The following is a 24,527-nucleotide window of genomic DNA, read 5'->3' as shown; positions in this document are numbered from 1 at the left end:
ATGTTCATCAAACAGGGCTTTCCTGGTTGGCCCAGGTTACCAACCCCCATCAAGGATCTCATACTCAACAAGACCCAGCTGGTTCCAATCACTACATTTACCCTCTTTTAAAATTAGTTTGTTCTGAACTCTTTCGCTTAAATCCATTTTCCATAGTTCTAAAACTTGCTACAATCTTGAAGAAACTATCAAATGTCAACTACTTATTTCCTTAAGTATCATAAATACCGTATCTGCTCTGGAATGTTTGCATACCTTTAAAAAATTCTGTTAAGAAACGAAAGATCGTTGCACAGCTGCAGTTTGGGGGCATTATGACTTAGCGTGAATTTTATCCATAACCTCAACCCTCTGACAGCTGAGATTGATCCTAGCCAGATTGACAAAATGAAAATAAATCTCTTTTCCCCTACAAGTAGTCACCCCTCATGACACTGGTTTTGGGAAATTTCACCATTGAAACAACAGAATAATATTGGCCACAGTTAAGCACAAATTAGCACTAAATTGAGTGGTCCACTCAATGAAGCTAAAAACCTTCAAATTGTGGGAAATCAAATAACATCACATTGTAAAATAAAGAGTTGGAGGCTCAGTTAAGGCTTTGTTCAGAGATCAGACTGATGGTGTACAGCAGAACCTCAATTATCCAAGTATCAATTATCTGAATTTCAGATTATCCAAACAAGATCGCAAGGTCCTGCAAAAATGTTACATCGAAGAGGTAAGTGAATTTGCATTACCTGTACTGAAGAACATGTTAAAATGCTGGCAAAAACGAAGGAACACAAGCTATAGTGATTGGATTATTTTACATAACCCTTTGCAAAACCAAGTGCTTTATTCCTGTCACTTTACTGAGCAGTTCATGAAAAAAATGGCAAAGTAAACACATGTGCGAGGCGGTGATTCTGTCTTTCTATCGCAACACTGAGTTCAGCGGAAACTGACAATTGTTCTTGTGATTGTAGAAGCTGTTCGGGACCTTGTTTAATGCTGGGATTTCATATATTTATGTGCTGGTAAGGGTTTGGTCCTTCTCAGTTTAACCTGCAATTTGCAGAAAGCAAAGATTAGTTTGTTTAAATCGCAGACTCATCAAAATTGTGGGGCAGCATGGTGGTTCAGTGGTTATCACTGCTGCCTCACAGCGCCAGGAACCCAGGTTCAATTCCAGCCTTGGGTGACTGTCAGTGTGGAGTTTGTACATTCTCCCCGTGTCTGCGTAAGTTTCCTCTGGGTGCTCCGATTTCCTCCCACAGTCCAAAGATGTGCAGGTCAGGTGAATTGGCCATGCTAAATTGCCCACAGTGTTAGGTGCATTAGTCAGAGGGAAATGGGTCTGGGTGGGTTACTCTTCAGAGGGTCAGTGTGGACTTGTTGGGCCAAAGGGCCTGTTTCCACACTGTAGGGAATCTAATCTAGTCTAAAATTATAGATTTTTAAAAAACCCTCAGGTAGAGCACAGTGTTAGATCAGTATGGCTTCCCTTGTTTATGGTCAAATCGATTATCCAAATAATCAATTATCTGAATGAAATACTGCCTGCCCATCTCGTTCGGATAATCAAAGTTCCTCTGTAAATCATCTACATCCTTTCTTTTCCCTGAACTGACCTGCCACAACTTGATGATTAATTTCACTTTGCCAAAGTAATTAGATTGAATCATTTTAATGCAGTATCAGAAAACAGCAATTACCTAATTTTTGATTTCCAGGACTGGGTTGTTTCTCAAATTTCTCAAGAATTTGTCTTCATTTCAAGGGATTTTCTATTGCATATTGTAATAACTGTCCTAATCTATACACCAGTTTAAAAATAATCTACCAATGCAATTCGATACCTGGGTGCTTCAGGTACTTGTTTAACATTTTGCAGCTCATCTTCCAATTCGTCTTCACTTTCTTCATCATCGTCGTCTTCATCATCATCATAGTCATCGTCATCATCATCTTCTTCTTCTTCATCACCGCCCTCAATTGTGATACCCTTACTACTCTGTTTGTGCACCTACAGGAATAAAGAAATTAAAAGTGATTAAGTTTTTTTCACATGATATATGCCTAAAACAAACTTCCAACAGAGTAAGTACAAACCGATTTTCTAACACAGCAAATTATTACAACATCACAAATAGACTTTTATGTATATGATCAATGTTATGTGTGAGTGAAATCAAAAGATGAATAGCATTAATTCACTAATGTTTGATTTTCATGACAAAATAATTCATGCTACTGGGGATTTATAAAATACGGAAGTCTTGCTGAAACAATACAAGGCACTAGTCAGATGATCAACTAGGAGAAAGTGAGAACTGCAGATGCTGGAGATCAGAGTTGAGTGTGTGGTGCTGGAAAAGCACAGCAGGTCAGGCAGCATCCTGCTCCTCGAAAGCTGCCTGACCTGCTGTGCTTTTCCAGCACCGTACTCTCGACATTAGTCAGATGATAGTTGGAACAATATGAACAGATGTAGTCCCCTTATTAAAGGAAATATATACTGACATTGGAAGCAATTCAAAGAAGGTCCACTAGGTTGAACTTGGGAATTGCTGAATTTTCACATGAGAAGGTAAGTTGGTTGGGCTGTACACATTAGATGTAAGAAAAATGTGAGGCTACCTTTCAAAAACATGCAAGGTTTTTTAGAAGACATGACAGGGTAGATGTGGAGAGGTTCTTTCCCCTTGTAAAATAGTCTAGGATAGAGGATATAATCTTAGAATAAGGGGTCACAAATTGAGGACAGAGATGAGGAGCAATTCCTTCTCTGAGCATATTGCATCTCTGGAATTCTTTACTGCAGGGACTGTAGAGGCTGAGTCATTAAGTATATACATGCTGAGGTAAGTGGGTATTTAATCAAGGTGTTATGGGAAAAGGCAGGAAAATGAAGTTAAGGATCATGTCAAGCATAATTTAATTGAATGGCAGAGCAGACTAAATGGGCTGAGTGGCCTATTTATGGGCTTATGGATTTTCTAGTAAATATTTCAAGACTTTTACAGATGAATTATATGAGGTTGGAAATCACTATTAATAAGTCCCCATCAAATTTCCAATGTTCCCATACAGTTGTGAATCCTGGCCGATGTAATGCATATAGCTGAGAAAGCTTGAATAATACCATCAGTGTCACCTACATATGATCTTTTATACATCACTTGGATCCATTGCCAAATGACATGACCATCCTCTAAGTAACAGCAACCTGAAGACATGTGGCAATGGCATTGAATAGGTCACACCACCAGAATGCTAAACATCTGATTTTCAAAGTGCACACTCTACTCCCAGATTGTAACAGGTCAAAGTTTACAAAGCAGCTATCAAAAATGTTGAATAGTGATTTTGACTTCAACAGATGAGAAAAGTGCACGGGACTGCTCACAGTGGAGGGCCCCACTTCTCCAAGAGTAGTGGGCTGTGAAGCAATGCAGATAACAAAGTCTGAAGACTCAAGTGCAAGCCAATAACTCAAAAAATCAACCATGACCTGACCAAGAGGCTGAGTGTCAATGTGGAATGTGAATTTTGGATTTGTCTTTAAATACTATTAGCCATGTGACGATGCTGCCACTTTAAAAAGGTTATTTTGTCCTTAATTTTTTGAAGACAGGTCATAAAGGCAGTGGTGCTGAAGAGTCCAGGGATTAATAGCTAAACAATGGAAGGGGAGTGGCCAGTTCTCCCAGTTCAGGTTTTTTTCTAGTTTTTTTTGCTGTAGCAGTCACAACATGTTGGAGTCCAGCAGAGTTGCAAGCTTCAGTAAAGGATTCCTCTGACTTTCTCTGAAATTTTTCTCTGGATGTCATTCCCTCCTGACTGTAAGAGTCTGTATTTGAATTTACCTTTCTGCCAAGGGGTATGTTTATGGGATGTTACTGTATTGGAAGAATTAATCAGTAATAGTTGCTATATCAGGTCAGTTAAGCTTTACAATAGTTAACTTATTCTAAATTTTGCTTTCATTTGTTCGTGATTCAACTGTAACGTTTAAATAAGTTCCGTTTTGCTTTGATCAGTTGCATCACAGCTAGGATATTCACTTCACATTTGCCTTTAAAATAAGAAAAAGTTACAGTCTAGGCTACTTTCTTAAAATATTTTGAGGGAGTCTGGCCTGGTCCATAATAGCCATCTAAATGCCCTTTTCCACCTCCTTTGCCTTTCACTGACTTCACCGATAACCCTTTCTCCTTTCTTTTCCGTTTTTCTCTCTCTCCGTCTGTCACCCATTTTCTCCTCCTCCTTACTCTGGGACATCCAAGGGAATTCTGAGGAACTGCCAACAGAAACATATATGCAATAATCTAATTTTATAAAATGTCAAACATAAAAACTGGGAAGGCTTTTGAGTGATGAATTAAAATCTCTCTACTGTTATAATAACACCCACAGCAGGATGGAACTTGACGGAAGGGAGAAATGTTGTTTAACATTGAGTCCAGGTTCAAAGCTGTCCCACTTCAAATAGCCCGAGGAGCAATTCTAGATTAAAAATGAATTCCCCAAAAAATTCAGTATTAGAAACAGCTAATCTGCCAGCAGGACCGAAAGACACAGATTTGCTATCTGTTTTAATTTGCCTTGCAGCAAGCTTAGAGTCATCTTACACACCCAGCAAGGTAATCTTACTATGCAGCAGGGAGTGATCATGACATGGATTGTGGTTCAGGTAAACCTAAAGTTCAGGTATTGGGAGAAAATACCTTCAGATCATCTTCTGAGCAGTAAGATTTAACATATTTGTACTTTATACTGAAAATGCCTGTTGAATACTGACAGTGGTGGAAATAGGGCTTGCTTTTCATCATATCTATAAACGATTTAGATGGGAACATAGGAGGTATGGTTAATAAGTATGGTTAATAAGTCCACTACACCAAATTTGAAGGTGTAGTGGACAGCAAAGAAGGTTATGAGAGTACACCGGGATCTTGATGAGGTGGACCAATGGGCAAATGGAGTTTAATTTAGATAAATGTGAGGTGCTTCATTTTGGAAAAGCAAATCAGGGCAGGACTTATACATTTAGCAGTAAGGTTGTGGGGAGTGTTGCTGAACAGAGACCTTGGAGTGCAGGTTGATGGTTTCTTGAAAGTGGAGTCGCAGGTAGACAGGATAGTGAAAAAGGTGTTGAGTCTGCTTGCCTTTATCAGTCAGTGCATTGAAAATAGGAATTGGGAGGTCATGGTGCAGCTGTACAGGACATTAGCAAGGCCACTTTTGGAATACTGCATTCAATTCTGGTCTCCCTGCTATAACAAGGATGTTATGAAAATTTAAAGGGTTCAGAAAAGATTTACAAGGATATTTGCAAGGTTGGAGAGTTTGAGCTGTGCACAGAGACTGAATAGACTGGGGCTATTTTCCCTGGAACACTTTGGCTGAGGGGTGACCTTATAGAGGTTTATAAAATCAAGGGAGGCACAAATGGGGTAAATAGACAAGGTCTTTTCCCTGAGGTGGGGGAGTCCAGAACTAGAGGGCATAGGTTTACGGTGAAAGGGGAAAGATGTAAAAGGGACCTAAGGGGCTACTCTTTCACACAGAGGGTGGTGCATGTACGGAATGAGCTGCTAGATGAAGAGTTGTTGGCCGGTACAATTACAACATTTAAAACCCATCTAGATGGGTATATGAATAAGAAAGGTTTACAGGGATATGGGCCAAATGCTGGCAAGTGGGACTAGGTTTATTTAAGATATCTGTTTGGCTTGGACAAGTTGGACCGAACATCTGTTTCCATGCTCTACATCTCTAAGACCAAGTGAGAATTAATTAGCAACGGAGCAGGAAAGCTGTCAATGAGTGCTCCTGTCCAGGACTTACTCAGTGGCGCCTCACTCTCCTCACCCTCCTGCTTGACTGGCATTAAACTCAACCTATTTCAATAGCAGCTATACAGTCCTCACAGTGGTTGACACACAGGATCCATTGGCTGAAGTTATATTTAGATGGGCTCTCTTACAACCTACAGAATCGTTTATTTGAACTTTTCTTAAGTTGTTTACTGTGAAGCTCTAATTTGTTCGATGTTGGCAAAGGATATTTCATGTGAGGTTTCATGGACATGTGCTTGTAGTGCTGATGTGAATGAGAAGTAGTAGAAGGAAAAAAAGCATAATAAAATGATGGGAAGAAAAATGCGGTGAAACTGTAAGACATAGGAGCAGAAATAGGTAATTTGACTCATCAAGTCTCCTCTGCCACTCAATAAGATTATGGCTGTTCTGATAATCCTCAACTCCTCTTTCCCGCTTTTTCCACAAACCCTGGAGTTCCTTACTGATTAAAAATCTGTCTACCTTGACTTTGAATATACTTAAATATCCTCAAAGAGGAAATTCCTCACTATCTCTGTCCTAAGGGCTACCTTTTACTGTGAGATGGTGCCTGCTGGTCCTGAACTCACGCACAAGAGAAAACGATCTTTCTACATGTATCCTGACAAGTCCCCCAAATAGGAGAAAGTGAGGACTGCAGATGCTGGAGACCAGAGTTGAAAAATGTGATGCTGTTTTTCCTGCATCACATTTTTTAAATCAAGTCCCCCAAATACTCTATGTTTCAATGAAATCATCTATTGACCCTTCATGTATTCATCCAAATAATTTTTAAAAATTGTGAGGTTTTCTGCCTTTCATTCCAGATTCCCACTAGCCTCTGCATGAAACAATTTTACCTCCTGCATTGTACCTTGTTATTGGCCCTTCAACCATGGAACACAGTTGCTTTCTATCCATTCTGTCCAAGTCCCTCATAATCTTATAAACCTGCATCAGGAAACAACCCAAGTTTATCCAGCCTCTCTTCATGGCTGATCTACACCAAACCAGCAACATCCTGGTGAATCTTTCCGAATCCCTTCCAATGGAATCACCTCCTTCCTATAGTGTGATGACCAGAACTGCACGCAGTGTTACAACTAAGACCCAACCAAAGTTTTCTACAGCTCCAAGATAGTCTCCCTGTTCTTATAGTTTAATGCCACAAGTACATAGTTTTCCTATTCCCCTTGCTATACTTGTAGAATATCATGAGATTCTCCCCAGTATTACCCCCCAGTGTTTTGTGCATGCCCCCTCTATGTGCACCTCATTGCCTTCTTAAGATCACCCTACACTTTCTATATTCCATAAGGGTCACCATCGATTTGCTCCCTATATACCTGTTAAGAGCGTCTCTTATCCAGTCTTGAATATTCCAAGACATCCAGTGTTCTCAAGCCCCAAAATGTAGAGCTTGTTGCTTCTACATTTCAACCTAAAGGGAACATTTTAAAATGACAATCCAGAATAACCCCCCTGCACTTCCACCTAGATTTACCTACAAGAAGTTGTTCCAAGACCACTTTGGCCAGATCCTCCCTTATTACATCTTCCTTCCCCAATCCAAAATTCCTTTTTGCAAACCATCTTTTCTTCCTTTACCACAACAAACTTAAAGCCTACAGTGTTGTAATCAGTATCACTAAAATACTCCACCACTGCCATCTCGAACCCTGTCCGACTTAATTCCCCAGGATTAGGTCAAGCACTGCATCATCCCTTCTACATGTTGGTCTCAAAAGTTCTTCTGAATATATTTCAAGAACTCTGCCTTCCTCTATAATCTTTACACTAAGACTATCCCAAATAACATTGGGGAAGATGAAATCCCTTAATATTATTACCCTATTAATATTTTTACAAACCTCAATGCATTGACTACATATTTGCTCCTCTATTGTCTGCTGACTGTTTGACAGGCTATAATACACTGCCAACAATATGACTGCCTTAACTTTGTTCCCAAGTTCTACCCACAAAGTCTCATTTGAAGATCCTTCCAAAATATCATCCCCCACTTACAGCAATAACTGACTCCTTAATTAATAATGTGACACCACTTCCTCTTTCACACCCTGACCTGCTCTGCCTTAAGATCTTATACTCCGGAATCTTGACTTTCCAATCCAGCTTCTCTATCAACCATATTTCTGACGGTAACAACATCACAATTCAACACATCAATCCATGCCTTTACCTCATCTGTGTTACCTCTATTAGTCCTGAGACATGGTGACTTTCAGGTTAAACCACTTCCAGTTGCCATTCTCTAAACAGAGATGATGGCCAAGTTTATTAATGCAGAGACACAGGTAATGTTCTGAGGACCAAGGTTCAAATCCCATCATGACAAATGGTGAGGTTTGCATCCAATAAAAATCTGGAATTAAGAACCTAATGATGCCCATGAAACCATTGCCAACTGTCAGGAAAAGCCCAAATGGTTCACTAATGTCCTTTCAGGAAGGAAATCTGCAGTCATTTCTCAACCTACAAGCGACTCTAAACATCAATGGGGCTGACTCTTAAGTGCCCTCTAGGCAATTAGGGATGGGCAACACATGATGGCCTTGCTAGCAATTTCCACAATCTGTGAATGAATAAAAAAAACACCCTATGTCTGGTAAGACTAAGGCAATTTATACCTTTACTCCGAGCATTAAAATAGAGACCATCCAGCCTCGCCTTACTCTTTATCTGCAGCTCCCCTTACACCCACCCCAAGTCCTGAAGAAGGGTTACACCTGGATTCCAGCATGTGGGGTTTTTTTGAAAGGCAACATGGTTGAACTCCCTCACCTTTGGCTCTTTTAATAGACTATGCAATGTCCTTATTGTATGAAAATCCTGTGTCTCCTTCCCCTGTCAAACTAAACTCCTAGCAACAGCAGGAGCCAACTCTCCTGCAAGGATGTTGGTCTCTTCTGGTTCTGGTCCCACTTGTGCAGGTCCCACTTTCCCCAGAAATGGCCCCAGTGATCCAGGAATCTAAAATCCTCCCTTCTGCACCAACTCTTGAGCCACCATTCATCTGCCTTATTCTTTTACTTCTGTACTCACTAGCATGTGGCACCAGGATAGAGATCCCAACTTTTAAAGTTCTGCTTTTTAATCTACTGCCTAACTCTCTTAACTCTTGAAGCAAGTTCTCATCCCCTCATTTTACCTATATCATTGGTGCCAATGTGCACAACAAATTTCTGACTTATTACCCTCCCCCTTCAGGATGCCCTGCGGCTGGTCAGCGACACCCCCAAGTCTGGCACCACGAAAGCTGCACACTATTCCTGGAGTCATGAATGCAGCTGTACAAATGCCTGTCTGTTCACTTAACTAATAAATTCCTCTCACTGTTGCTCCTCCTTTCTTCTTTCTCCCTCTCCTGTACAGTCACGCTGCTTTTGCTGACAGAAGCTTGACTTGTCTACAATCCCTTGCGGAACCAGTGCCCACCATCAGCTTCTAAAATGGAAAACAGATTTTATTAGTGGAACCATAGCGGATTCTTGCACTACCTGCCTTCTTCTCTTTGACAGCTTGGTAGTCATCCATTGCCTTATTTTCTCCAGTCACTCCACCTGCAAAGTGACCACTTCTATAAAGATGTTACCTCAGCCTTGTGGATGTGCCACACAAGCAGAGCTCAGGTTTGTGCAGTTGGGAGTACTTCTTGCATGTGTTGTTATCTAGGATACCATTAGGGTTCATGACTTCCCACATAAGATAGGAGGCACAACCCACTTGGCAGACCTCACCAACCAAGTAAGCTGGTGTTACTTGTCAACCTTTCTAATTACTTAATCTTAAAGATATTCCCATTACCTTGACTGTAATCTCCTTCTCTTGTTCTCTGACATTTATTTATGGCTAGGTGCTTCTCATTTAATCCCTTAATAATAATGCACTTTTCTAAATTGCTATTTTTTTAGGTCAGTCCCTAAGCTCCTTCCCAGCCAACTAACTCATTACTTTCTTGTGACATCACTCCAATTTCTTTTTAGCAATTCAGTTGTGAGCACCTGAGTGAATGAAAAGGGTATGTCACAGGTAGCTGACTCCACTCCCCACTAAGCAGGCCTCTGAATCTTCATCTGTAAGTTTATATACTCACTGCTCCACGCTCCTCCACCACTGACTCCACTAATAGCTAAGCAAACCTCCAAATCCTTGGCTGCAAATTTATATATTTACTGCTGAATGCTTATCCTCCAACAAGGTATATCTCTGACTCTGTTCCCCCTTAAGTAGGTGCAACAATAAACCAGCTTTGCTTATTCCTGTGCAAGATAGAGATCCCATAATACTATCCAAGGCCGCACAGTGGCACAGTGGTTAGCACACAGGTTCAATTCCAGCCTTGGTGACTGTCTGTGTGGAGTTAGCACATTCTCCCGTGTGTGCTTGGGTTTCCTTTAGGTACTCCAGTTTCCTCCCACAATCCAAAGATGTGCAGTTAGGTGGATTGGCCATGCTAAATTGCCCCAAAATGTCCAGGGATACGCAGGCTAAGTGGATTAGCCACGATAAATGTGGGGCTATAGGAATACGGATCTGGGTGGAATACTCTTCAGATGGTTGGTGCAGATTCAATAGGCTCTATCTGCACTGTAGGGATTCTATGAATCCATAATATGATCCAAAAGAAGAGCAGTGTTCTCCTACTTTCCTGGTTCATATTCTCCATCAGCAAGCAGAAGCAAATGATGGATTAATCAAACTGATATTAATAAGATGGTCCTGCTACAAATTACCAGCATCAAATTCAGTCCACTTAAAAATGTAATCATAATGCAAAATGTTTTGATGATGTTCAACTGTTGTATCCAGAGGACAAAATTGTTTTGCTGAAATATGGATTATTCTGAGAAACTCTTTGTCATATGTACTCAAGTATAGGGATACAGGTGTACAAAAGTTTACAATGTCACCATCCATGGTGCCATCTTAGGTGCAAGATACCTAGGTACAAAATCTTAGGTAAAGAGTAGGAAAATAAAGAAATGAGCTATATACTATACATTAAATGTTATAAATTTCAATAGTATTTAAAGAAACAATTTACTATTTGGTGGCAGAGTAGTATGTTACTGACTAGTAATTCGGAGATTCCAGGTTAATGATGTGGGCAATCAAATTCAGATCCCACCATGGCAGCTGGTAGAATTTAAAAACAAATAAATTTGGAAATGAAATTTAATCGCAGGGTAGTGGTGGCCATGACAACCACATCATCAAACTCAATATGATTCACTAATGCCTTTAGGAATGGAAGTCTGCCATCCTTACCCAGTATGGCCTACTGGTGACTCCAGACCCACAGCAATCTGGTTGACTTTTAACTGCCTTCTGAAATGCGCCAGGCAAGCCCCTCAGCTCATGAGCAGTGATGGATAGGCACCAAATGCTGATCGTACCAGTGATATCCACATCCCAACAAATAAAGAAAAAAAATCTACCTGCAAGTAAGTTTTAGGGACCAAGCCTTCCTCCCCTTGAGCATTTTCTGCGAGCCACCAACCATCAGGTTTTTGATTGAGGATTCTTAAAACTTCACCTTTCTGCACCGTTGGAACAAAAAAAACATATCATTATACAATAAGCAAATTGTTTCTGTTGCAGTTTAAAGCATGAGATGTTATTTCAAGCAACTAACATCGTTTCACTGTTGGTGCAGGGATAAAGTCACACGAACATCCCATTTTAAGGCTTTTATGAACTTTATTTGGTTCAATGTTTGATGCATTAATTGTTTTCAAATATAGTGCAGGACATATGCAACCAACCCATTAGAAACATGGCAATATTAAAATTACTTTCATGCCCATTTATCATAAATCTTCCACTTCATTCTCCTCCAGCTTCATAGATCTTTCTTTCCCATTTCATAACTTGATTCTTCCGTGTCCATCTTTTTTGACTGACTGAAATGGCCATACTTTGTAGATACTACTGTACAAATTAGTAGAGGTAGGCCTTCAAGACTGCTCCACCATGCAACAGGATCATGGCTGAACTGTTTGTGTTTTGAATTACCTATTTCCAACTACCCGATGAGCTTTAACTGCCATGTCTAACAATAATCTGTATATCTGAGCCCTAAAAATATTCCATGACTCAATGTCAATCACCCACTGAATATATTCAACACTTGGAGGAAACACGGGTGATGGCAAGGAGGCAAAGTTTACACTGGGTAAGGGATTTCAACGTCCACCACCGACAACATCTTGACAGCAGTACTACTGATCGAGCTGCTTGGGGCCTAAAGAACATAGCCGCTGTACCGGATCAGCTGATGAGGCAACTTATAACTTATAAAAGCATGCTTCACTTCATCCTTACTGTTTTTTGTTCATTCATGGGACATAAGCACTGCTGGCTAGTCAGCATTTAATTGCTGGCCTAGTTGACCTTAAGAAGGTGGTGGTGAGCTGCTTTCTTGAACTGCTGCAGTGGGTTCATCCACAATGGTCTTCTGGAGGGAATTCCAGGAATTTGATCCAGCGACAGAGAAGTAATGGTAATTTGTTTTCAAGTCAGGATGTTGAGTAGCCGGGAGAAGAATTGCAAGTAATGCTGCAGATATATCTGTCCATTACAGTATTGGTAGGAGTGACAGTCACACCTTCACATTGAGAACACCCACCATCACTCTCAACCTGTTAAATGGGACAGTCCTTGAAAAGATCTAGCAACTGAAAAGGCTGGGGCATTCATGAGATGCTGTGGGTCAACAACAGCAGCAGAATTGTACTCCAGCACAATCTGTAACCTCACAGCCCTGCATATTCCTCAACTATTACCATCAAGCTAGAAATCAGTCCAGTCAATCAAAAGTGCAGGAGGGCATGCCAAGAACAGCGGCAGGCATACCTAAAAATAAGGTGTCACCTTGGTGAAGCTACCAAACAGGACTACTTCAATGCCAAACAGCATAAGCAGCAACTGATTGACTAAGCTAAGTGATCCCAAACCAAGATCTAAGCTCTGCAGTCCTGCCACATCTTGTCATGAACGGTGGTTAGAAATTAAACAACTCAAGGGAGAAGGAGGCTCCACAAATATCACACTCTCATTGGTGGAAGAGATCAACACATCAATGTAAAAGATAAAGCTAAAGCGTTCACAGAAATTTTCAACCACAAGTGCCAAGTGGATGAACATTGCCTAGTATTTGTGGTGCATGCAAGTAATTGCCATTTATCAGGCCAGATCTGGAAATTGTCCAGAGCTTATCGCATATTTACACAGACAGCTTCATTATTCAAGCAGTCATGAATGAATGAACATTATGTAATTATCAGCAAACATACCACTTCTGACCTTAAGATGGATGGAAGGTTATTGATGAAGCAGCTGAAAATGGTTCAGTTTAGGTTACAGATAAACCCCTGAAACAAAGTAATCTCTAACGGGACCACCAATGATGTCAGTGGTTGGCAAGTTGTTGGAGGGAATCCTGAGGTACAGGATGTACATGTATTTGGAAAGGCAAGGACTGATTAGGGATAGTCAACATGGCTTTGTGCATGGGAAATCATGTTTCACAAACATTTTTTCGAAGAAGTAACAAAGAGGATCGATGAGGGCAGAGCAGTAGATGTGATCTATATGGACTGCAGTAAGGCATTCGACAAGGTTCCCCATGAGAGACTTGTGAGCAAGGTTAGATCGCATGGAATACAGGGAGAACTCGCCATTTGGATACAGAACTGGCTCAAAGGTAGAAGACAGAGGGTGGTGGTGGAGGGTTGTTTTTCAGACTGGAGGCCTGTGACCAGTGGAATGCCAAAGAATCGGTGCTGGGTCCACTACATTTCACCATTATATAAATGATTTGGATGTGAGCATAAGAGATATAGTTGGTAAGTTTGCTGATGACATCAAAATTGGAGGTGAACAACGGGATCTTGATCAGATGGGTCAATGGGCTGAGTAGTGGCAATTGGAGTTTAATTTAGATAAATATGAGGTGCTACACTTTGGGAAAGCAAATCTTAGCAGGTCTTATACACTTAATGATAAGGTCCCAGGAGTGTTACTGAACAAAGGGACTTGGGAGTGCAGGTTCATAGCTCCTTGAAAGTGGAGTCCCAGGTAGATAGGATAGTGAAGAAGTCGTTTGGTATGCTCTCCTTTATTGATCAGAGTATTGAGTACAGGAATTGGGAGGTCATGTTGCAGCTGTACGGGACGTTGGTTAGACCACTGTTGGAATATTGCGTGCAATTCTGGTCTCCTTCCTATCGGAAAGGTGTTGTGAAACTTGAAAGGGTTCAGAAAAGATTTACAAGGATGTTGCCAGGGTTGGAGGATATGAGCTATAGGGAGAGGTTGAATAGGCTAGGTCTGTTTTCCCTGGAGCATCGGAGGCTGAGGGGTGACCTTTTTGAGGTTTATAAAATCATGACGGGCCTGGATAGCATAAATAGGCAAAGTCTTTTCCCAGGGGTGGTGGAGTCCAGAACTAGAGGTCATAGGTTTAGGGTGAGAGGGGAAAGATATAAAAGAGACCTAAGGGGCAACTTTTCCACTCAGAGTGTGGTACATATAGGAATGAGTTGCCAGAGGAAGTGGTGGAAGTTGGTACAATTGCAACATTTAAAAGGTGGGAGGGGAGGCAAGAGCATGGTACCTGACGAGGTAGTCAGGGAGAGAACGGTCTTTACAGAAAGCGGATAGGGATGTGGAGGGAAATATATCTCTAGTGGTGGGGTCCATTTGTAGGTGGCGGAAATGGCAGAGGATTATGCAATGTATATGGAAGTTGGTGGGGTGGAAGGTGAGGGTGAGGCTGGGTGGTGGTTCTGTCCTTGTTGCAGTTAGAAGAGTGGGGTTCGAAGGCGAAGGTGCGGGAAGTGGATGAGATACGCTGGAGGGCATCATCAATATTTTAGATTACTTACTTACATGATTAGATTACTTACAGTGTGGAAACAGGCCCTTCGGCCCAACAAGTCCACACCGACCCGCCGAAGCGTAACCCACATTCCCCTACATTTACCCCTTTACCTAACACTAAGGGCAATTTAGCATGGCCAATTCACCTGACGTGCACATCTTTGGACTGTGGGAGGAAACCGGAGCACCCGGAGGAAACCCACGCAGACACGGGGAGAATGTGCAAACTCCACACAGTCAGTCGCCTGAGTCGGGAATTGACTCTGGCGCTGTGAGGCAGCAGTGCTAACCACTGTGCCACCGTGCTGCCCACTATATTGTAGGAGGAGAAATTGTGGTTTTTAAAGAAAAAGGCCATCCGGTGTACGCTGTGATAAAACTGGTCCTCCTGGGAGCAGATGCTACGGAGGCGGAGGAATTGGAGTACTATGAGCAGATCTGGGCACCACAACTTAGGAAGGGCAAATTGGCTTTGGGGGACTGCAACATAGGTTTATAAGAATTATACCTCAACTTCAGGGGTTAACTTATGAGTTTGATTTATTGTCACTTGTACTGAGTTACAGCACCTGTCCATCTTCCTTCCCACCTATCCACTCCATCCTCCTCTCTGACCTATCACCATTATCCCCACCTCCATCCACCTATTGCACCTTCTCCCCAGTCCCACCCCCCTCTCATTTATCTCTCCAACCTCGAGGCTCCCAGCCTCATTCCTAATGAAGGGCTTTTGCACGAAACGTCAATTTTCCTGCACCTCGGATGCTGCCTGACCTGCTGTGCCTTTTACAGCACCACACTGTCGACTCATTGTATCTACTCCCATTCCGGTTCAGATTATAATCTGCCATTCTGTTTTTGCGACCAAAGTGGATAACCCCACGTTATACAGAGAGATAATGTGGAGCTGCCAATGTTGGACTGGGGTGGGCAAATTTAAAAATCATACAACACCATATTATGGTCCAACAGGTTTACTGGAAGTACAAGCTTTCAGAGCGCTGCTCCTTTGTCTGGTAGCTAGTGGGACAGGATCATAAGACACAGGATTTATAGTAAAAGATCAAAGTATCATACAACTGATGCAATGTATTGAACAAACCGAAACTGCTCTTAAGTCTTTAATCACTTAGAATGAGGATGCAGGTTTCGATTTATTAAAATGTAAATCCCAAACTCCACACAGACAGTCACCCAAGGCCGGAATCAAACCCAGGTCCCTGGTACTGTGAGGCAGCAGTGCTAACCACTGAGCCACCGTGCAGGTGAAGCTATGGCAAGAGGGCATAGCCTCAAGATTAGAGGGAGCAAATCTAGGACTGAATTAAGAAGAAACTTCTTCACTTAGAGGGTTGTTAATCTAGGGAATTTCTTGCCCAGTGAAGTAGCTGACACTACTTCAGTAAACGTTTTTAAAACTAAGGTAGATTTTTTTTTGAACAATAAAGGAATTAAGGGATATGGTGACAGTGCGAGTCCATGAGAAGATCAGCCAAGATCTTATTGAATGGCGGAGCAGGCTCGAAGGGCCGGATGGCCTAGTCCTACTCCTAGTTCTAATGTTCTTATATTTTGTCCTTAACCACTACTCCACAGCACTGTCTGCACCTTTAATAAACAGGCCTTATTTTGGTTAAATTTCAGTCTATTGTTTCTAATCAAATAGTTTCAGTCACTGTTGACCACAGATAACCCTCTATGCTGACTTAAGTAAACCTTAAACAAACTTTTAAATAATCAGAGCTGCTAAAATTAATTCTTTACAGCTGTGGATCGTGTTCAAATAACGACTGAAATGGTGAGTGGTGAAAATAGCCTTTTTACTCAGCAACCTCGGTAGCACAAGTTCGAGGCAGCAATAGGATCCCAAAATACAATTCTTACAGTAGCCTCTTTATACACAGTTCTTACATATATTAAAATATCATTATAGTGTTACATTGTTTTATCTATAGTACACAAAGGTTTGAGGAAACGTGAGATGGCCTAAACATTTACTAAGTGCTGGCTACTACTCCTGATAGGATGAAGAATGTCTGTCCAGTCTGCTTGCGTAATTATGACGTGTTAGTCCTTTCATCTTTTAAGTTAGTAAATGTTAGCAAAAATACTAGGCTTATATGCTCCAAATAAGTTAGAAATTCTACCTGTACTTAATAGAAGAATAAAGGATATTAAACTGATTATTGCAGCTAGGTTGTGAAATTTGTTTACTATTAGGGGTGGTACGGTGGCACAGTGGTTAGCACTGCTGCCTCACAGCACCAGAGACCCGGGTTCAATTCCCGCTTCAGGCAACTGTCTGTGTGGAGTTTGCACATTCTCTCTGTGTCAGCGTGGGTTTCCACCAGGTGCTCCTCCCACAGGCCAAAAAAATGTGCAGGTTAGGTGAACTGGCCTGGCTAAATTGCCCGTAGTGTTAGATGAAGGGGTAAATGTAGCGGAATGGGTCTGGGTGGGTTGCTCTTCGGATGGTCGGTGTGGACTTGTTGGGCCGAAGGGCCTGTTTCCACACTGTAACTAATCTAATCTGATACAAGTTTCATTCATTCATGCAATTTCGCATAAGCGCTGTTTGTCAGTTAAGGGGATAGTAAGCCCTGTTAAAAGGTATTCAACATATACATAAACTGTTTGGTGTTCTATTATCTATTCAGGTCCGTTGCTAGGGTCTGATTAATATTATAATGTTTCGTGGAGACTTGATGGGGGCGGTATTGTTTACGATATTGGCACTTATTAGACTTTGATGTAGCTTTTGATGTAGAAACAGTCCTGATCAGGGTTAAAGGTGCAATGAAGCAGCAATTGGTTGAAAGGGATGTTTTCATTTTAGTCCATATTGTAATTGTAAAACATAGTGTAAAACTGCGGTTTTATGAATGAATGAATGAATGTAACCATGTTGTAGAAAGGAGTTATGAATGAATGAAATGGGAGCATGGTGTTATTAAATATAGATGCTTGTGAGTGGGTTAGTAAAGAGACCTACCACACAATATCTCAGACAGCCGACTAATTTGTAAAAGATCTCGACAAGCAAGGCTATTTAGCTGTTGTCAAATAATGCAGAGGAATAATGATCCTTTGTTAAACTATGGCTGAAGTTCAGCATCCTCTTTATTTCAGAAGTAATGCAGTGAGATTTTGTATCAAAGGATAGACAGACAGCTCCCAACTGCAAAGTTTTCCCAAGTTTCCAATGCAGTCAAGTTAAATTCAAATAAACAGATGTACATGGGAAAACGCTTTTTAACATTCTTACTTTTTGTGCGAGGGAGAACATTCTGATGTTTTGGGTGTCTGAGAACCCTGGTCAGGGAGGTGTAAGTTAATTATGCTACACATTCCGTTAGACTTTCTTACAAATATGGTGCACCAGAAAACGGACAATTTTCACAAGATGTGGCAGCCCTTTTTGAATTACTTGGAAGCAGATATGTCCGCCTTTTCGATTAGGGCTTTTGTCTAGCCATGATGGTTTGGTCTGATAAACCTAAGGCCATGAGAGGAAGAATTTCGAATAAATGTGGGTTTAATAATTGATACTCTCAAAGGTTGAGAGGTATGTCTTGTTGCATTGAACAGCGTTATTTATTTATTTACTGGTGTGTAATAAGAGTAGTTTTGATTTCTTTTATAGAGTAGTATTGTAGTTGGTTTATTGCTTATCGTTGTTTTTGATGTTATGATGCTATATTTTAATGTTTCTGTAACTTTCTAATTTTGTAAACAAACACATTTCGATAAAAATATTTTTTTAAAATTCAAATAAAACAGAAAAATGAAATATGTCTTCAAAACCTGAATAGTTACCATAAATGCCAGATCATTTTCCTCCTGAGCTTCAAAGTCACAGATTGTAATGAATAGTTGAACACCATCTTGTTTATCAAATTCCTCTCCATCATCACTTTCTTCATCTTCCACATCCTCATCATCATCACCTTCCACAGTTTCTCGTTTCACAGCAGTAGCCTGGGTCTTTATCTTCCTGTCAAAATCAATTGTATATAGTCATTGCTATAGTAACAAATATCTTGTATTAGTTACTTCTATGAATTCTGAGTCACACAATCATAAATGTCATTCCATTTCAAAATTTAGCCAGAGTTTTACTGCCATTGTTGCTGTCATGTAAAAGCAGACCAATAGTGGGTGTCTTTATAGGTCACAGATTTTAACTAAGAAGGTCCCTGGAAAATGCTTCTTCACAAACTTTTTACGCTCCAGGAGCCAAAAGATCAACCTATAATACTTGCTTCCAGATTTAATTCTTGATTCGGTTTTGCTGCGGTCGGAACAGATCTCCATCAAGCATGGTTCATCAACAATAACAAGAATAAAACATATTTTAATTTATACAACCAAGTTCTGAGATATAAGATTAACCATTCCACACCAGTTACTATCTGTTGTATGTCTATAACATCGCTTCTTGGACTCTTTCCTTTTCAGGTCAAGTCCCTCAGTTTTTTTTAACCACAATTACTGTTGCATTGTTTTGGAACTTTGGAGAAAAAAAAAGGCAAAACAACAGCACTTTTAAAAGGGAGAGGAACAGACAAAGGCAGCACATGGGCAGGCAGTGCAAGACAGAGATAGAGAGAGATAGAGAAAGAGACCCACACTGCTCCCTGACACAGCAGTGAAACTGCGCAGTTACTGCCTTTGCTGTTTGAATTTATGCTGGACATTGGAGTGCATCTGAGAAAATTAACAAACAGTGAAAGTCACAACTGATCTTGGAAGAATCTGTCTGGGAGAGGTCACAGCACAATAACAGATAAGTGAATACTTTTTTCAGTGTGGCCTTACAGTAAGTCTTCAGTGTTGAGTAGAGTGGGGACTTTCTTGATTATATGCTTTATTGAGATATGTCTCTTGATGAAACTTAAAAATATAAGCCATAAGTATTAAGTTAGCCTGGAGCAGTGTTTTGTAGAGGAATAAGACTGTGCTATTTTCTGGGCCTGTAGATTGAAAGAAGCAAAAATGGCCTTTAGCAGAGTGAGATGTTCTTCTTGTCGGATATGGAAGTTTAGGGAGAGTTTACGTGTTACTGAGGATTATACCTGCAATAAATGCTATTGGTTGGGAATCCTATCAGATCAAATGGATCGGTTGGAGAGACAGTTAGAGGCAATGAGGAATTTATAAGAGCAAGGGAATGTGATGGATGGCGGTTATAGGTAGGGAGAAAAGTCGCAGATACTGTCACATAGATGGGTTAACTCCAGGAAAGGTAAGAGAGGTAGGTAGGTAGTGTAGGTAGTCTTCTGTGGCTATCCCCATTTCAAAAAAGTATGCTGTTTTGGAAAATGAAGAGGGTGATGGATTCTCAGAGGAATGTAGCACGAGCAGCCAAGTTTCTGGAATCGAGACTGGCTCTAATGCAATGAGGGGTACGTCGGGTTCCAAGAGATCAATTGTGTTAGGGGACTCTCTAGTCTGAGGCACAGACAGATATTTCTGTGGCTAGCAGCAAAAGTCAGAATGGTGTGTTGCTTCCTTGGTGCCAGGATCAAGGATGTCTCAGAGAGAGTGCAGAATGTTCTCAATGGGGAGAGGGACCAGCAGGAGGTCATTGTACACACTGGAACCAATGACATAGGAAGGGAAAAGATTGATATTCTGAAGGGAGAATATACCAAGTTAGGCAGGAATTTAAAAAGGAAGTCATCGAGAATAGTAATATTTGGATTACTCCTGGTGCTACGAGCTAGTAAGAGTGGGAATAGGAAGATAGAGCAGATGGTGCATGGCTGAGGAACTAGTGTATGGGAGAAGGATTCACATGTATGGATCATTGGAATCTGTACTGGGATAGAAGTGACCTGTACAAGAAGGACATATTGCACATAATTGGAAAAGGACTAATGTACTAGCAGGGAGGTATGCTAGAACTGCCTGGGAGGATTTAAACTAGTAAGGCTGGGGGGGGGTGGTGGTGGGACCCAGGGAGATAGTGAGGAAAGAGATCAATCTGAGACTGGTACAGTTGAGAAAAGAAGCAAGTCAAACAGTCAGGGCAGGCAGGGACAAAGCAGAGAACAAGGTAGGACTGATAAACTGCATTTATTTCAATACAAGGGACTGAACAGAGAAAGCAGATAAACTCAAGGCATGGATAGGAACATGGGACTGGGATATCATAGCAATTACAGAAACATGGCTCAGGAATAGACAGGACTGTCAGCTTAATGTTCCAGGATACAAATGTGATAGGAAGGACAGAAAGGGAGGCAAGAGAGGAGGGGGATTGGCATTTTTGATAAGGAATAGCGTTACAGCTGTACTGAGGGAGGATATCCCGGAAATACATCCAGGGAAGTTATTTGGGTGGAACTGAGAAATAAGAAAGGGATGATCACCTTATTGAGATTATATCATAGACCCCCTAATAGTCAGCGGTAAATTGATAAACAAATTTGTAAAGAGATCTCAGTTACCTGTAAGAAGAAATGAGGAATGGCACATTATGAGGATGGGGTGAGTAAAAGGCATTGATCTTTCCAATCAGCCATAATTTATTGAATGATGGGGCAGGCTCAATAAACTGAATAGCCTCCTCCTGTACCTATGAAACTCTTCATTGTGTATTTATAAGTACAAATGCAAGAATGCAAAATTTCAAACAATTACTATTTATACTGCAGGAGGAAAAACCGACTGATGTATGGGATAAATAGATAAAGTATTTTCCTTGGGGTGGGAGAGTTCAGAATTAGAGGGTATAGGTTTTAGGATGAGAAAGAAAGAAAGAAAGATATAAAAGGGACGTGGAGGGCAACGTTTTTCATGCAGAGGGTGGTAGGTGTATGGAATGAACTGCCAGGGGAAGTAGTGGGGGCTGGTACAATTGCAACATTTAAAAGGCATCTGGATGGGTAAATGAATAGGGAGGGTTTAGAGGGATATGGGGCAAGTGCTGGCAAATGGGACTAGATTAGGTTAGGATATCTGGTCGGCATGGACGAGTTGGACCGAAGTGTCTGTTTCTGTGCTGTACATCACTATGACTACGACGAATAACAGGGTGGTGGTTATGGTAGGGGATTTTAATTGTCCAAACATACGTTGGGCTACCATCGTGCTAAGGGTTCTGATGGAGAGGAATTCATTAAGTGTGTACAAGAAAACTTTCTGATTCAATATGTGGATGCACCTACTACAGAAGATACAAAACTTGACCTACTCCTGTGGAATAAGGCAGGGCAGGTGACTGAGTAGGGGAGTACTTTGGGGCCAACGACCATAATTCTATTAGTTTTAAAACAGTGATGGAAAAGGATCGACCAGATCTAAAAGTTGAAGTTTTAAATTGGAGGAAGGCTAATCTTGACAATATTAGACAAGAACTTTCAAAAGCTGATTGGGGGCAGATGTTCGCAGGTAAAGGGACGGCTGGAAAATGGGAAGCCTTAAGAAATGAGATAACGAGAGTCCAGAGACAGTATATTCCTGTTAGGATGACAGGATAGACTGATAGGTGTAGGGAATGCTGGATGACTAAAGAAATTGTGGGTTTGGATAAGAAAACGAAGGAGGCATATGTCAGGTAGAGACAAGATAGATCGAATGAATCCTTAGAAGAGTATAAAAGCAGTTGAAATACAGGAGGGCAACAAGGGGACATGAGATAGCTTTGGGAAATATAGTTAAGGAGAATCCAAAGGGTTTTTACAAATACATTAAGGACAAAAGGGTAACTAGAGGGAGAATAGGGCCCCTCAAAGATCAGCAAGACGGCCTTTGTGTGGAGATACTAAACGAGTATTTTGCATCAGTCTTTACTGTGGAAAAGGTCATGGAAGATATAGAATGTTGGGAAATAGATGGTGACATCTTGAAAAATGTCCATAACACAGATGTGGAAGTGCTGGATGTCTTCAAACACATAAAAGTGGATAAATCCCTTGGAGCTGATCAGATGTACTCTAAAACTCTGTGGGGAGCTAGTGAAGTGATTGCTGGGCCCCTTGCTGAGATATTTGTATCATCAATAGTCACAGGTGAGGTGTCGGAAGACTAGAGGTTGGCTGGTGCTACTGTTTAAGAAGGGTGGTAAGGAAAAGCCAGGGAACTATAGACTGGTGAGCCTGACGTCGGTGGTGGACAAGTTGTTGGAGGGAATCCTGAGGCATAGGATGTACATGTATTTGGAAAAGCATGGACAGATTAGGGACAATCAACATGGTTTGTGCTTGGGAAATCATGTCTCAAAAACTTGATTGAGCTTTTTGAAGAAGTAACAAAGAGGATTGACGAGGGCAGAGTGGTAGATGTGATCTAGATGGAATTCAGTAAGGCGTTCGACAAGGTTCACCATGGGAGACTGGTTAGCAAGGTTAGGTCCCATGGAATACAGGAAGAACCAGCCATTTGGTTACAGAACTAGAAGACAGAGGATGGTGGTGGATGGTTGCTTTTCAGATTGGAGGCCTGTGAGCAGTGGAGTGCCACAAGGATCGGTGCTGGGTCCTCTACTTTTCACCATTATTTTATGATTTGGATGTGAGCATAAGAGGTATAGTTAGTAAGTTTGCAGATTACACCAAAATTAGAGGTGTAGTGGACAGCAAAGAAGGTTACCACAAATTAAACTCCATCTGCCACTTCTCAGCCCATTGATCAGATGGGCCAATGGGTTGAAAAGTGGCAGATGGAGTTTAATTCAGATACATGCGAGGTGCTGCATTTTGGGAAAGCAAATCTTAGCAGGACTTATACTATTAATGGTAAGTTCCTATGGAGTGTTGCTGAACAAAGAGATCTTGGAATGCAGGTTCATAGCTCCTTGAAAGTAGAGTTGCAAGTAGATAGGATAGTGAAGAAGGCGTTTGGTATGCCTTCCTTTATTGGTCAGAGTATTGAGTACAGGAGTTGGGAGGTCATGTTGCGATTGTATAGGACATTGATTAGGCCACTTTTGGAATATCGCGTGTAATTCTGCTCTCCGTCCTATCGGAAGGATGTTGTGAAACTTGAAAGGGTTCAGTAAAGATTTACAAGGATGTTGCCAGGGTTGGAGGATATGAGCTATAGGGAGACGGTGAATAGGCTGGGGCTGTTTTTCCTGTAGGATAGGAGGCTGAGGAGTGACCTTATAGAGGTTTATCAAGTCATGAGGGGCATGGATAGAATAAATAGACAAAGTCTCTTCTCTGTGGTGGGGACTCCAGAACTAGGGGGCATAGGTTTAGGGTGAGAGGGGATAGATATAAAAGAGACCTAAGCGGCAACATTTTCAATCAGAGGGTGGTACATGTATTGAATGAGCTGCCAGAGGAAATAGTGGAAGCTCATACAATTGCAACATTTAAAAGGCATCTGGATGGGTATATGAATAGGAAGGGTTTGGAGGGATATGGGCTAGATTGGGTTGGGTTATCTGGTCAGCATGGGCACGTTGGACATCTCTGTGACTCTACAACTCTATGTTTCAGAACATCCTTCCAATAGGAGGGAGTCCAGAATTGCATATAATATTCCAAAAATTACCTAACCAATGTCCTGTACAGCTGCAACATGACCTCCCAACTCCTATACACAATGCCCTGACCAATAAGGGAAAGCATGCCAAACACCTTCTTCACTATCCTAGCTACCTGCAACTCCATTTTCAAGGAACTCTGAAGCTGCACTCAAAGGCCTCTTTGTTCATCAACACTCCCTCAGACCTTACCATTAATAGTATAAGTCCTACTAAGATTTGCCTTTCCAAAATGCAGCACCTCACATTTATTTAAATTAAACTCCATTTGCCACTTCTCAGCCCATTGGCCC

The 24,527-nt window shown here is 41.3% G+C and overlaps 1 protein-coding gene across 3 annotated transcripts in view; it reads right to left on the bottom strand.

The window, feature by feature from the left end:
* The window catches only part of nphp1 (nephronophthisis 1), a 151,975-nt gene that overhangs the window by 96,533 nt on the left and 30,915 nt on the right, over positions 1-24,527 (bottom strand). For all 3 annotated transcript variants that reach the window (XR_015754656.1, XM_087983826.1, XM_087983828.1), the window contains exons 5-7: positions 18,555-18,732; positions 11,294-11,395; positions 1,845-2,011 (exon numbers count right to left, since the gene is read on the bottom strand). Coding sequence is in view for 2 of the 3 variants with exons in the window: in XM_087983826.1 (XP_087839952.1) it covers positions 1,845-2,011; positions 11,294-11,395; positions 18,555-18,732 (447 nt within the window). In the remaining variant the exon portion in view is untranslated. The remainder of the gene's footprint in view (positions 1-1,844; positions 2,012-11,293; positions 11,396-18,554; positions 18,733-24,527) is intronic.

Source organism: Chiloscyllium plagiosum, unplaced genomic scaffold (genome assembly GCF_037043375.1).
Source record: "Chiloscyllium plagiosum isolate Xiang-an unplaced genomic scaffold, Cpla_swu_hap1 HiC_scaffold_3, whole genome shotgun sequence".
Classification (NCBI taxonomy): Eukaryota; Metazoa; Chordata; class Chondrichthyes; order Orectolobiformes; family Hemiscylliidae; genus Chiloscyllium; species Chiloscyllium plagiosum.
This window is presented reverse-complemented; position numbering and strand designations above follow the sequence as displayed.